This window comes from Zootoca vivipara, chromosome 8, assembly GCF_965207765.1.
Source record: "Zootoca vivipara chromosome 8, rZooViv2.hap1.1, whole genome shotgun sequence".
Lineage (NCBI taxonomy): Eukaryota > Metazoa > Chordata > Lepidosauria > Squamata > Lacertidae > Zootoca > Zootoca vivipara.
This window is the reverse complement of record NC_142591.1, coordinates 50,316,600-50,332,576: the sequence shown is the minus strand read 5'-3', so window position 1 is coordinate 50,332,576 and position 15,977 is coordinate 50,316,600. Positions and strand designations below refer to the sequence as shown.

The window sequence follows — 15,977 nt, the reverse complement described above, 5'->3', positions numbered from 1 at the left end:
CTGCTTCAATCCACCCTCCCCTGGGTACTATAAGCCAAGCTAGGACAGATCGTTTTTCATTTCTACTGCTCCCTCTGAGGACTGGCCATTTCTGATGGTGGCAACCATGGATTTCAGCTGCAACCATCTATCCTAGGCTACATTTCTCATGGTTTCCCAACTGGACCGAATTCACCTTCAATAAGGTGAAGTCATGAATTGACCCTGGGAATACAAGTGAGCTCCATCAGGAAAATCACATTATTATTGTTTACCCACCTTAACTTCAAGCCATGGATTGTATGCAATGTAGCATTACATAAACATTTTGTCTGTGCAAAGATTTCTGTTCATGCAACATATTGCTCTCCCCATCTCCTCCCCCTACACCCCCATATGTGTTCTAGTGGTTTTCCCAACCCTCTGGGACAGAAGTGAGAGGGTTCAGGACATGCAGTGGAATGGAAAAGTCACATCGTGGAAGCAGAAATCTTGTGCTGACAGCATGCAGTCGTTGAATACCACCCAATGGATTGAGAGCTGCTTCCCCATGACAAAATATTTACAACATCCATTACAACTGACTTGCAGTGAAAGCAGTTTTTGCAAATTCAAAATGCCATATGATGGTGGCAAATAATAGAATTCAGTAAACAGGATTATGTGGAGCAGCCCTAAAACAACAAAGAGCTACTTTAGAAGCGTACACCACTTTTTGTTACAGTCTTTTCCACTCCACACAATAAAGAAATGAAAACTTTGTAAGAAAAAAAGTTAACTCTTCCTTTTTAATCATGTGCTATCCTTATAAAAAACAATATGTTGTTATATTAATAACTTACAATGAATGTATCTTCATTTCCTCTTTCAAACACCTTTTTCTCCTCTCCACATAGAAAGACAGCTCCTGAATTATTTTGATCCCCATATAGTACAATATAAACTTGTGAGCTGGTGCTGGCAGATGGTAGGTCACTGGTAAAAACTGTTACCTTCCATTTCCTAGCTACAGAAACATATAAAGAAATATATGGTATAATTAATGGGAATTAGGATGTGCCTCTCACCAGGTAAGAATTGCCCTTCCTTAAATTAATCCCAAATTACTGGAAGTTTTGCCTGAAACACCCATTTTCCACGCTCTGGTTTCAACTAGGCAGTAGCAGATGGCATGGTAGGGGAGGGGCGCTTACCTGACCTCCTAGGTGAGTTGCTGCTGTTCACTAGCAGGAAGGGCAACAGGGGATGCAGCAGCTTGGATGATACAGTGCAGATGCACCGGCAGGAGTGCCAGATTAGCTCCTCTGGTATGCTTGCTCCATGACACCCCTGCCAATGCCTTACCCCTCCCAGTAAGCTTCACTGACTCACCTGCTGAGAGGTCAAGTCAGGTAAGAGGTCTACTCCACTAAACTGTCCACTACTGCAATAGGGCTTCAATTCACACATTCACACAAACACACTCATGCTTCTGTGAACCTCAAACAGTCTTTCTTCCTCATGCCTTATAGTTTCTTTTCCTCACCAAGGTCGATTTTGATTGCCTTTCGGATCCTGGTTCCAAAGAAAGTTGGTAAGAACATGACAAGAGGCCTGCCAAATCAGGAGAAAGGCCCATCTAGTCTGGTCACAGTGGCCAACCAGATGCCCATGGGAAGCTCACATGCTGGACCAGAGAGCAAGAGCACTGTGATTCCCAGCAAGTGTTATTCAGAAACATACTGCCTCCGACAGTGGAGGCTGAGCATAGCCATTATGGCTAGTAGCCATTGTCCCAATTCCAGCACAGATTGCTTTGTCACGCAGATTTACAATTATTACAGTCAGATTCAGAGGCTGTCTTCCATCACATTCAGTTTTAGCACAGATTTTCTACAGTGATTTTCTCCTTACGGGTATTATCCATGAAATGAACAGGAACACTCAACGGGCAGCCATTTAGTTTTTCTCATTCTGTCCCTGTACTTGTGCCTTGATAATGACTTATAATGTTAATAATATAGCACCAATAAGACCTGTACAGCTTTGCTTTTATTAAATCATTCTCTTCACTAGCTATAATTGAATATTATGCTCATTTGTTTAATCCAATTTAGCAATATCCATGAGATTAAAAGAAGAAACTAGTTTTAAGAACCAGCGGTTAAGAGATAAATGACAATGGGTTCTTTGGGGCAATAGCACCTGTAAAGGGGAACTGAACATCAATGCATAATGGCCTGCAATTCTGTCAAGCAGAAAGCATTCTCTGCATCCTCAAATGAAACGATGGAATGCTTTCAAGATTTAGTCACTACTCATTAACCACTTGCTACAATATTTATATTTAGAAACTTCTATAACACAAATGCTATATGCATAGCAGACGTACCTCATTGGTTATTACACCTAGGGAGTCCAAATAGTTTGTGCCCTAATAATAAAGTCTTCAGATTTTTCAAACAAGTTTTTCATCTGAAAATTTCCAGAGATTAATAGCAACCGTTAGGCAATCTCATTAATTAATACTTGTGTTCATGGTGACCTTCCAGGACCACATGCCAGTAGTGGACAAATCCAGAGGCAAAAAGTGTGTGCAGCAAATGATTTACCTTTGTACCATAGGCTATATTCCCAGCTATCAAAAACAGAGTGGTTGGGCTGTACTGTTTAAATGACCCCCTTCCAGTTCCAACTATTGAAGTACAGTCCAGCCACCTACCATCTTGCCTTTCTCTACTTTCCAGCTATTCACATTCCATCAGGGGACTTACAGCCTTCATGACTATATTTTGTGTATAAAATTATCATGATGGAATTTGTTTGCTTGTTTGACTTACAGTGGTACCTCGGTTTATGAACACAATTGGTTCCGGAAGTCTGTTCATAAACTGAAGCGTTCATAAACTGAAGCGAACTTTCCCATTGAAAGTAATGGAAAGTGGATTAATCTGTTCCAGACGGTCCGCAGAGTACTTAAACTGAAGCGTTCATAAACTGAAGCGAACTTTCCCATTGAAAGTAATGGAAAGTGGATTAATCCGTTCCAGATGGGTCCGCGGCGTTCGTAAACCGAAGATTCGTAAACCGAGGTGTTCATAAACCGAGGTTCCACTGTATATACCACCCTTCATCTTAAGATCTCAGGACAGTTCACAAGATAAAAATGCACCTTTTTTGTTTGTTTGTTGTACTTCAAGTTGGAGCCCTATGCAAAGGCCTCCATCCTAGGCTCTTCCCACTTATGAGCTTCAGTAACTATACAGGCAATTCAAAAAAGCATTTTTTATCTGTGGTGGGAACTGTAGTGTGCCCAATTTTTGAGACATGTTTATCTTAATAATTCTAAAATAATATAAACAAAAACAATTCCTTCTGTTTGTTTTAGCACAACCTAAGTTACTTATTATAAAATGCACTGAAGTGTTAATAAATGATTACACAGTCATGAATTAATTTGCATTATAGACTTTTCTTATTGGTTCTATTGACCCAGCATTCTTATATTGATCTAATACAACCAGCAGAGTCTGGTTGATGTTGGACAGAATTCAATGTTATATCAGTCACCCTCTGCTTGTGCAACAGGAGTTAGCTTTCCATTATTCAACACACACACCCCAAACTTTTTCAGAGGATCCCTCCAACCCTAAAGAGCAGGTTTTGAGGGAGTGCAAGGTGATGCAGGAGCATGTGAGGTCCTGTTGTGTGACTGAAAAACCATTCCATTTGTGCATCGGCAGCAACATTTACAGCCCATTGGGTTGAACATGCAACTTCAAATACATGTTAAATCATGAACCTTCTGGTTGGTCTCTGGATGAATCACATTCCCTCAGAGTCAGTTTTCTATCCATAATCTGGAAATGTTGTTATGAAAGCCTGCTTCAGGGATTGTGAGGATAGCGGAAATAAATGCTGTATTGTGTTACAATAATTATTCCTTTAAAATTGGTTTAAAAAATTAGTGCAACATACAGGGCCGTCTTAAGCATTTCCCAGCGGGCGGGCGCAGTGCAGCTGCCGTGGGCACAGCTGCGCGGTGGGCCGGCCGGCCAGCGGGTGAGTGCAGCTCACGGCGCCCTCCTGGCGGGCCGGCACCTTGGTGCCCTGCGCCACCCAGCCTGCACGTAGGGCCGGCCCTGGCAACATATATGTAATATCTCCAAGACTGGTGTTGTCATCCATTATGCTTTCACTGAGGCTTCAATACTTTGGCCACCTCATGAGAAGAGAAGACTCCCTGGAAAAGACCCTGATGTTGGGAAAGACTGAGGGCACAAGGAGAAGGGGACGACAGAGGACGAGATGGTTGGACAGTGTTCTCAAAGCTACAAACATGAGTCTGACCAAACTGTGGGAGGCAGTGGAAGACAGGAGTGCCTGGTGTGTTCTGGTCCATGGGGTCACGAAGAGTCGGACACGACTAAACGACTAAACAACAACAACAATTATACAAGGTACAGATTGAGGTCAGGTTTTTCATCAATCTTCCATTTTTCTCCAATAACAAAGGGCTGTTCTTTTAGCTTACTGTACTTTATTGTTCATAATACAGATTCATTATCTTAGAAACACAAATACAAGAGTAATGATAGCTATTGCTTTGAAACAATGTATAATAGCCAAGTATCTGTAGAAGAAACACACGTAGCCGTCAGTGTGGGCTTCCTCGAGGTTTGATTTTGTCCCCCGTGCTGTTTAACATCTACATGAAACCACTGAGTGGGGTCATCAGGAGTTTTGGAGTATGTTGTCAGCTATATGACACACAGCTCTACCTTTACACCTGCAGGTATGGCAGTGGATGTGCTGGAGCATTGTCCTGCCTCAGAAATGGACCGAATGAGAGCCAATAAAGTGAAACTCAATCCAGATAACACTGAAACACTGTGAGTGGGTGGTTCCCTAGATCAGATGGATGAAAAGTTGCCTACTCCCTACACAGCTTGAGAGTACTTCTGGACCCACTGCTGTTGGATGAGGTTCAAGTGGCCTTGGTGACATGCAGTGCCTGCCACTAGATTTGGCTGGTGTCCCATCTGAAACCATATCTGGTTAGGGATAGCATAACTTCTGTCATCTGGGCTCAGGAGATAATAATAATAATAATAATAATAATAATAATAATAATAATAATAATAATAATATTTATAGCCCGTCCTTCTGGGCGGCTCCCAATCAAATATTAAAAACACAATACAACATTAAACATTAAAAGCTTCCCTAAACCACAGTACCTCAAAGACTGCCTCTTCCATAAGAACCGCCCTAGACCCTGAAATCATCATCTAAGACTCTTTGTGTGCTTCCTCCACAAGAGGTCTGGAGGGTGGCAACATGAAAATGGCCCTTTTCTGCAATGGCTACCAGTTTGTGGAATGCTCTCCCAAGGGAGGCTTACCTGGTGGCTTGGTTACATATCTTTAGATGTCAGACAGAAACATTCCTTATCTCCAAGACATTTGGCTAATTAAATAATCTATGGCCTTTTAAACTGTAGGGAGGTGTTGTTTTTGTTTGTTGCTTTGCTACGTCTTTTGTGTTTTTATATTGTAAACCATCCTGCGATCCTCAGATGAAGCGTGGTGTAGAAATTACTTAATTAATTAATTAATAGCTGCCTTTGGACTTTCAGAAATATGATGATGATGATGATGATGATGATGATGAAGAAGAAGAAGAAGAAGAAGAAATTATTTTACCTGTATTTATACCCCACCCTCCCCAGCCAAGACTAAGTTATATTACACTAGCTACATTTAGCTATTGCAATGTTAGACGAGTAGTTTCTATCACGATTACCTCCAGTAGAAATGCAACAGAAGTGGTAATGTATATGAAGTTTTCATTTTTGGACCATTCCAGAGTACTCTCCGTAATTGAAGACTAACTAGTGTCTGGTTTTATATTCATTAAGACAGAGGGCAGACTTGGTAAAAAAAACAAAAAACAAAACTAGAGAGTGGCCTGGTTACATACATAAATGAGATCAGTTAACCCTTCTTAGAATCATGCCTTTGTGTATTTTCTAAGTTTCTCAGTGTATAGAACACAAGAGTAAAGTTCACTGACAAAATACATAAGACTATTGCCTACAATTGCAATATTCACTGTTGCCCATTTCAATATACATTCAATATACAATATTGTTTTTACAGTTTGTTAGAAAAAGTATCTTTAACATCTGTTTTGTAAAACTATAATGTTCTGTATACGGATCTCCAAAGTATTTCACTGGACAAATTATAATTATAAACTATGATAAGAATAATTATGAAGATTTAGAAATGTAAACTTAACAGTATTTTCAGGTAAGTTAATTACACTTGCAGTTTAGAGAAAAATAGCAATAAATAAAATGATCACACATGGCCTCTCCAATAAAATAAACTTAATGTCAGTCCTACTCCCTGTCCATGCTAGCATAATGGGCTGCATTTCTAATGTTCAATAATATGGGTCATGAGTTTAATCTACCATCACACAAAAAAAACCATTATTAACTAATATTTCCATAGTTTCTCATGCACAATTTTTTTGTAATGTTATTTTGCATTTGTTAAGGAAAATATGTAACCAGAGTGAGAAAAACAAACAAGAACAATAAAACCTTTTCACAGAAGAATTATTAATAAGAAATTAGGAACATGTATTCCTCAAACCAGGGCATAAATTCACAGTCTTTATCATATGTGGTTTTGTTTTGTTTTAATATATAGGCAGTGCTATATGATTCTTGATAACTTTTTTAGGAGTCTGAATACTCATTGTCACTTTCATCTTCTTTTACATAAGGTGAAGTTTCTTCTTTGATACTGACGGCATTTTCACCTTCCAAGTTTACAGTTCCTTTCAAGTCAGTCCTATTTAAGAGTGCCTCATACTGGTGAAACTTTTCACGATTGCAGCCTTCTGTTACATCTGCTAATGAGGAAGCAGGTTTCTCCGCAACCATATTGTTTCCCTTATCTTTTGAGCTCTGCAATACAGATAAATTATTATTCTGCTCCAGTGTTATCTCACTGAATGCATCATTACTGGCACTATTTTCATGACTGTTGATCTCCTGTGTGCCTACATCAATATTTTCTGTGACATATTTTTTTTTTAAACTTTGATTTTCTTTCAGTGCTGCTGACACAAGTAAACTGAAAGTACTGCCATTCATGAAATCTAAAGTATTGTCAGCGTAGAGCCTGTTAAAAATATTATTTGCAATGTTATTAATGCTGCTGTTCTTCAGGTCTGTGTGATATTTGTAAAGTCCAGTTACATTTTTGCCTTGCCATACGAAATATGGAGTATTTGTTAACAAATGTGACCCCACTTGGTTCTCAACATCGGAGGCTTTTTGGTAAGCACATCCTCTGATCTCCTCATTAGTTGGCTTTATGATGGCTGTCAATATTGGACAATGTTGCCCACAGATAGCATGGAGTTTATCCAGCGAGTCTTGATCTTCACGGCTATTCCCACTTGAATGAGTGTTGCTGATTGGTTGGGTTTGAATTGGCTCATCATTTGAAGGCTGTTCTGCAGGGTGTACCTTATTGTCTGGTAATCTAAATTCTACAGAAGTAAAAGCTGGGGAATTACTTTTCACTTCTGTATAAAATTGCGTGGAACTGTTACATGCTGCCTCAAAAAGCAAGGAGCTACTACACTGGTTGTCTCTGCTTTGTATACTTAAAGTATCAGGAAATGGATCCGAATCAGTGTTATGAGGCATGTTGAAGTAGTTGCATCCATTGTCATATGGCTTAGCCATGTCTTCAAGTTCAGAAGATGATATTTCTTTGAGTGGCGGCCGCAGATTCAGATTCCCAAAATGTGAGTATGGAATTTCATCACTATGATTGTCAAATGCCGTGTCGGCCGAGGTTGTATCTGCATTGCCATACATTCCAGAGTTCTCAGGTGGTGACCTCCTTATTAAATGGTTCTCCTTAAGAAGCCATTTTCCTTTATCAATCAGTACTCCTTCATCTTCGGCAATGTGTTCCCTAGATTGGCAGTGCTGGTTTGTGTATTCCACTGAACAGTCATCATTATAATATGCTTCTTCCCCATTAAGACTAAACTGTGGTGCTGGCAAGGTAGCATTTTCGTTTTCCCACATGTCATTGTTTGCGTTTAAATCTTCTGGGATTTTAGGTGATGCAAATTCATCTGGCCAGGTATGATTCTTTTGACACAGCAAAGGAGCTCCCTCCATTACATCATGACAGGATTCTTCTACAGCATTTCCTTGTAGCGTTTGAGTCAAATATGGAGGATCAAGCTTAGAAGGGGACTTAAAGGAAGCTTCGGCTTTACCATAAAGTCTCTCAATAGTTCTTTTCACATACCCTTTGTTGTACTCTTTTTCATATATTGCTTCATCTACACTTTCATTCGTCAAGTCACTGGAATGCCTAACATTGTCATCACTTTCATCAGTTTCTGGTCGATAATCTGACAAGTCAGAAGTGGCAGGGCTTTTCAGGCATTTTTTGAATTCCAAAGAAGAATTTGAGTAGGATCCACCCTCAAGTTCCTTTACTATCAGTTTTACTCGGGACACCTGTTCCTCTTCTCCTGGAATTTGCTTAGATTCATAACAAAAAGATAATGGTGATGGTGTAGACAATCGTTCTGAAGTCTCCTCACAAGTACCATCTTCCTCCATTTCTTCCCGTACAGAATTTTCTACAATGTCGCCATTTGTGGTATTATCAACAATGGAAGTAAGACACTCACTTGAATTTTCCTTTAACAACACAGAGTTGGTCCAGTTTAACTCTTCTGAGCTCTTTAATTCCTTATCATCTAACTCTGAAGTTTCTAGATCAAACATATGCTCTTTATCATTAAAGGTCATGCTGTCAGTGCTTGACTTAGGTTCTTGTGATATCTCTGATTCTTCATTATTAAATGATGTATCTGTGTTTTTTTCCTGTGTGCCTTGAAATGAGCTATGTTCAAATGAACTATGTTCATTTTCTGTAGGCAGATCCTCATTTGAAGCCAAGCCACAGCTATTCAAGTCAGCATTAATGCAGTTCAAATTTTGCATTGCATCGTGAACATCCAAATCATTTAGATCTGAATTCTCTATTGGTGTACTGCAGTTCTCCTCCTTCTCCTCCTCACTAGACCTCTCCAATTCTCTTGCTAATGCTTCTGCATCAAAAACTTCCTCAGAACTCAACCTATTCTTAAGAATTAAACCCTTGTTGACTTTTCCTTCAACTTCAAAGACTGGTATATGTTTAATTACAACTTGAGAAAAAATTTCTTGGTTGTATGTTGGTTCCTGTTTCTCTGTTTGCATTCCTGTGAATATTAAATGGTTTGCTGTGCAGTCCTGAAGATTGGAGACAGCAGTCTTCAAGTCTTCAGCTTCCTCTTTAATTGCAACTTGTTTCAAATACTGCAGGAGTGTAAATACTTCTGAACAGCTACAGGTAGTTTGTACCATGTCATCTTTATTTATACTGGACAAAGTTTCTTTGAGGTTAAGTAGAAGGAGCCAAGCGAGGAAGAGATTAGAAGAAGATCCAAGAAGGGAGGAAGAAGAAATGTCTGTAATGCCTCCAACATGGTTCTTTTCACCACTGAGCACTGTTGATTTCAGCTGGTGCAGCAACAGACCACTGACACAATCCTTCTGTATATCAGGTCCTAGAAAGTTAGTGGTGCCTTTGGGATTAACCTGGGCAGCAATTTCAGAAATGTACCTTTGATCACTGGTTTCTAACAGAACCTTCTTTTTGTCATTTTCATGTATATTACACATGGATAGTTTATTATTGCTCTGGATATCTGACCGTAATAAATACTTGGCTTCTTCTATTAAACTTGCCTCAGCATCTGTCAAACAGCCAATGTGTACTTCATACAATTTTTTAACTGATTCTTCAACAGTTCCTAGTTCACTGAGGTGATTTAATGCACCATTGGATAGTTTACCTTCACTAATATTTTTATTCTCTGATAGGCACACATTCTTTCCTACTAACTGACTTTCTTTATCTGAAAAAGACTTGACAGACAACTCTTGCATTGTTCTGTTATTTGAATTTATGGGAGGTAAATGCTTTTCAGGCATTGCAGCATTTGGGAATATGTTCTGCAACCAGTTTTGGACATAGCTTTCAAGAGAAGGTTCTGCAATCTCATTTGTCAAGGCTGCATTCCTCAAAGTATCCAATGTTCTAGTCTCATCATCCAACACAGGGACTTTACTACCTGAAGCACTTTCAGGTTTTTTATTCTTTTTTACTTTTTTATGTTTCAGTGATGATTTGTGTGATTTGGCAGAAGTTATCCTCTTTTCTTTTTCAGCCTTAGGACCACTTCCTGTATCAGTCAATGGCTTCCATGAAGCTATGCAACCTGGTGTTTGTTCTGTTACATTAGCTGTGTCACATGTATCTTCTTTAATCTGTTCAATTTCATTTTTGAGGTGATCTTTAACCATTAACCCTTCTGCTTTCAAGTGATGTTTTTTGTCTGATTTGGCTTTTAGCTTAGGCAACTGTTTATTTAGGTTTTGCTTCAGGTTAGATCCTAATTCCTTTTTCTGGGATTTCTTAGAAGCTTGACTATGTAAATCTTCTTTAGGACCTAAGCCTTTATTAGAACCTTCTAAGTTGGCAACAGGCAATGCAAGCACTGTTTTATGAACTGTGATTTGAGTAGAAGAATGTGGTGCACTTTCTCTTGTGATATGCATCTCACAAGTCTTCACATCATTCTCAGGGGTTGCTTCGGCTGATATATCATGCAAGTTCTGTGGAAAAGCTGTGCCTTCTTCCACAATATCAGAGGAAGATTTTCTCTTTTTCTTCTTTTTCTTCTTGTTCTTCTTTTTACTACTGGAAGATGCAGCTTGGCTTCCATCAGAGAGATGAGTTGCTGAGTTCTTGACAGTGATAGAAGAAGATTCTGTTATCTGGGGAGATCTTTGAGCACACTTGCATACTGTTTCACTGCTCCCAGGAGGTGAGTCATGTATGGAAGTTTGAGAAGAATGCAATCCCTTGCACTGGCTGCATATCACCTCCTCACTTCTTGACTGAGATAATTCGGGGTGGCTGTTGACGCAGCCTACTTCCCTTCCAGTTTGATCACTTTGATTAAGCAAAGGCTGTCCAGTTGCATGGGATTTCTTTAGAGAAGATTGAGCATGACTGATGCTAGAATCATAACCAGATGTTAAATTGTTATCTAAGCCTTCCTCTGCAACTGATTTCTCCAAAACGTTCTGTAATGAGCCATCCTCACCAGGCAAGGCATTGGACTTTTTAATTGTGACTTTGTTTGATGTTTCTTCCTCTGTCTGGCTATCCTGAGATTGATTCAGCATATGATTGCTGCAAATTTCACTTAGTTTTGGTGTGGTAACACTTGATGTTTTACTGCTAGAGTGAGTCACCAGGCAATATTCAGATTTGGTATCACCATTGTCCATTTCTTCGCTGTAAGAATACTGTCCAACCATCTTTTTTTGGACTGCTGTGTCAGATACCACAGTTACACTTTCAACCAAGGATTTCTTTTGCTTGACTCTTCTAGGCCCAGGAGTAGGTGGTCTATAAAAAGGTTTGATCTTATCATTCTTTGCCTGGCTCATATCTACGTTCACAGAAGAATTCTGCCAGATGTCATAACTGCTAGCTTCCGTTCCACATGAAACATCTTGACTGATCACTTCTGTGTTGATGGGCTGTAGTGAGACATCATCTTCAGCCCTGTTGAAGTTTTCTGCATTTTTTCCATATGACTCATCTTCTGCAACAACTGCACAGGTGCCAGCGCGGCTAACTGTGGTCGTCCATTTTATAGTTTCCTCTTCTTTTATGTTGAATCGAACTCTCATCTCAACTGTCATGCTGCCATCTTGATTAAGATGAACAGACTTCTCAATGTCATCTTCAGGGGGCACCAAAGAGAAATCTTCCCCAGTATGTGAATGATTTTCTGCCAAGCCTGTGTCAATATTAGGTATGTAAGAAGACTCAGAGTTGTTATCATTAGTGTAGCCTTTAGAAGATGAAGCAGAAAACATCTGTGATCGGGAGCTTGAGTCTATCTGTACACTCACTTTCAAGTAATTTATTGAAAACACCCCAAATGATAAGATTAGATGGAAAGTGCAGAGGACAGTCATCAGAAATAACCATCCAGGGACAGAGGCAGCAGACAGGTAGGAAAGAGACAAGAGAAAACACAAAAAGAAGGTTGTTAGTACAAAAACATTCAGATAAAATAGCATTGGGAAGGGATTCAATTATTTAAAACATTAGTAGTTAATGGTCTGACCCGCTGGTTAAAAGGCTAAAATTTGGAACAATGAAAACCTGTATAGCTTAAATAGTATGAAGAAATGAGATATCTATCCAGACACATCAGCTACTATCACTTAGTATAAATGTTCTTTTTTTAAAAAAAAAGAGCAGCAAAGAATAGACAAATATTTATTAGGCATAGTCTAAAATATTAACAATGACAGACATGGGTGTACCCAGCGCAGGGCAGGGGGGGCAGCTGCCCCCCCTAGAAGCAGGGCCTGCGCACGAGAGCGGCGCTGCCGGCGGGGCTGGTGGGCAGAAGCCTGCTGTTCATGCTTCCTCCCTTGCCTTCCCCCCCATGCCTTAGCCCCGCCCCTTGCCCCCCTAGTTTTGATCCTGGGTACGCCCCTGACGACAGATATTTTGGCCAGAAATAAACCAGGAATTTCAAGTTTTAGCCTTTTAAGATTAAGCAGGTGAGCAGTGTGCATTTCTATGCATGATGACGTGGAAGGAAGTTTCATGATGCCCAATCATGTTTGCTTCTCAATGACTGCATTTACCATCATTTTTGAAAGTTCCAATTGATTTATTTAATTAAACATAATTTATACGCTGCTTTATTGTAAATAGAATAGAAATTGCTTAACCACAGTCTAAACAGGGAGTTCATATGGAAAAATAGCAAGTGTTGCAAGCAACGTTTCCAACCATTCTTCAGACTTTGCCAAGGAGGGAGTTCATGAGTTTTGATACACTCACTCAGAACATCCCTATGCATGCCCTTGTTTTCTTAACTACGTGCATTGTGAATGGTCAATGGATTTTAGAGATTACAGTAAGAGATGGGAATGATTTTTTAAACCGTTCATTAGATTGTGCTTAAAGGGCATTAGGGAACCAGTACAGTTCCTAGAGTGCTGGTGTTACAAGCACGACCACTACCAGGAAAAGAATCGCTGCATAAAACATTGTCTTCAACAATAATGGAATTTAGTCACTTATTGCCTAGACTCACAATCATAAAAGTCTACAAAAACAAATGCATTTGTTAGTCATTGTCAGGGGGACTCCTTACAGGGACCCTCCCCCAGTCATCCTGACCCGCACTTCACCCAGTGACAGCACTAGCAGCGGGTCAGGAGGAGGGAATGAGGAATGGAGCGGGGTGGAGAGAGGGCTCTCAGACGTGTCAGAGCCAAGGCACCGACCCAGCTGGGGAAGGACAGTGCAGTGAGGTGCCAGAGCCTCTGCAACGCTCCAGCCAAAGGACGGGAGAAGGAACACAGGGCCAGGGGGAGGCGCTTTGGGTTGCCCAGGCTTTTATGCTGGCCGAAGAGCCAGAAGCAGTCATTGCCGGGTTCTGAATCGGACTAGACAGTCATGTTTTCTGATATCTCTGCACTGTAAATAATATGCACAATAAAATTCAGAAAGACAGAGCGGACTGGAGCGTCTTTACTCGAGAGTAGCCGCAACAATCCCCTGACAGTCATTAACAGTGCAAGCCTATCAATGTTTACTTAGTAGGAAGTGCTATTGAATTAAGTTACCTGTGTTTACTCCCAGGTAAGTGTGGTTAGGATTGCAGCCTAAGACACTACAGGACTCTTCTCTGTTTTAGTGATGGTCTTTAACAACCCTATTAGCATGTTTCATATATTTTTGCTTGTTTACTTTTATTATTTATTTGAAATACCTATTCTTGTAACCAACAGAATCATTACATGACTTAACATCAGTATGAACCAAAACAAGACAATCATAGAACCAGAAGCAATAAAACAACAGAACCAGGTAAGGACATAAAGACAACAACTAATTATGTTTAAGTGCCCTGAAAAATAGCAGGAGCAACTTGCCATCTGAACTCCACTAGTGGGGGAGCTGGGTGTGTGTCTGTTTCTGTCTCTCTCTGAGGGGGAATTCCATACTCCAGGTGTCACCACTGAGAAGGTAGCCACCCTCACCACCTCAGAGAGCAGGATAATATAAAACGGTCACTGAAGATGATCTAGTTGAATGAGTAAATTGCTGCTGAGACAAAGTTGATTCCTATTTTACATCTGGGATGCTTCCGATATGCGTTGATGCAATGCTAGGATCTTCAGGGTTTTTTACATTTTTTGTTGACTTCTGTCTATGGGTAGATCATAAACCCTACTCAGGCATTCATGTGTGACTTAAAATGAACAGGGCAGGGCCCATGGAGCCAAGCAAGTTCCCTACTCCTGGTTAAGATTCATGTCATGAATCATGAGTTAGGCTATGTACACATGACATTTCAAAAGAGATGTAGATGGTCTTGGAATTTGCGGTGGGTGAGTCCAGACCTGCCCAATGTCACTGGGGGTAAGCATATATTAAGGTTGCAATGACCTCTTTCTTTTTCTGTCACTTGGCACATGTGAAGGGAGGAAAAGGCATGGATAACCTAATCTCCCCTTCCCTCAGGCTCTTTCATTTTCCTCATTTGTGAGGATTTGGCTAGGGAGTCTGTAAATGGTTTAACTGGCCTTTTTTAAAAAAATATATACTGATATCTAGGCAGACTATTCATTTTTGCCATTTCATTTTATAGAATAATAAAAGAGGGAGAAGGAAATTAGAACTGAGAATCATTAAAGACACTTACTTTTTCTACCCTCCGACTTGGCATTTGTTCTGGGGAATACACGACTGGAGACCCCAGGCAGTTTACTAGGTAGTGAATACCGACGAGGATCATAATTAGCTGCTTTAAAGGGTTCTTTCCCTGCAGCTACAACAGCTCCAGAGCAGAGTATTAGAGCTTGAAGGTTGGGTACCTGACAGAGAAACAGCAGACAAGGTTTCTTATTGTGAAAAATAAAATCATCATTCTGTGGTCCAGGATTTTGATTAAAAGCCATGCTTCTATGAGCACTTGACACCTTTAGAAAACCCAAATGAGAGCTGCAACAAAATGAGGCATGGATGGAAAGTCCTGTTCAGTGTTCTAGTCATCCGCCCATGCTAATCCTTTATCCCTTCTCCTCTCTGTTTTTGTTTTTATCTGCCAATCTGTCCCAACTCCAAACAGCATTCTGAGGTCACTTGAAGATGCTCAGTCCTCACTGGGCTGCTATTCGTGTGGCACTTTTTGCCCCTTTTGTTTCACCCCTCCCAAAAATAATTTTCTACTTTCCAAACCTTGAGGTTCCTGAGCATAATATTACCTCTCTTATTTCTTAGTATCCTCATTTTGGCAACATAGCTGTCACAACTCAGTACTTAAATTTGATATTAGTATATAAGGTATTTAAGAAGGCAAAGAAATAGATGTAGCTATCAATATGTCTTCTGTGAAATTTTACAGTCTTAAATAATAAGAAATGTCTGTCTTGTTCCTTGCCACAACAGTTCCATGTTAAAATTTCTATTTGAGAAAGTGGTGTGAAGTATTTCTTTTCTTTTCTTCAGTTTTACTACAAGACTGTCGATCTTGTAAAATTAAAGGTACTCCAGCCATAATTGACTGGGTTTATATCCTGAAAAACAGAAACATCTTGAAGCACTTCATTGGAGTAAATAGGAAAGTCTGCTGCATGAACTCAAGGTGTGCAGAACTGGGATTCTCTGACCATGCCATAGCTTCATAATTGCTTTCTCCTCAACCTTAGATTTCAAATGTCTTTTCAAATTTTAAAACTCTGCATGGTAGCACATAAAAACAATGAGAGGCAAACTGACATGTTACACTCTGATGTATGTTATGAAGCC

At 40.0% G+C, this 15,977-nt stretch overlaps 1 protein-coding gene across 4 annotated transcripts in view; it reads right to left on the bottom strand.

The window, feature by feature from the left end:
• Positions 1-15,977, bottom strand: part of RP1 (RP1 axonemal microtubule associated) — a 192,610-nt gene that overhangs the window by 151,389 nt on the left and 25,244 nt on the right. For all 4 annotated transcript variants that reach the window (XM_035125531.3, XM_060277835.2, XM_035125532.3 and 1 more), the window contains 2 exons: positions 14,872-15,043; positions 822-985 (listed from right to left, as the gene is read on the bottom strand). In XM_035125531.3, coding sequence (XP_034981422.3) covers positions 822-985; positions 14,872-15,043 — 336 coding nt within the window. The remainder of the gene's footprint in view (positions 1-821; positions 986-14,871; positions 15,044-15,977) is intronic.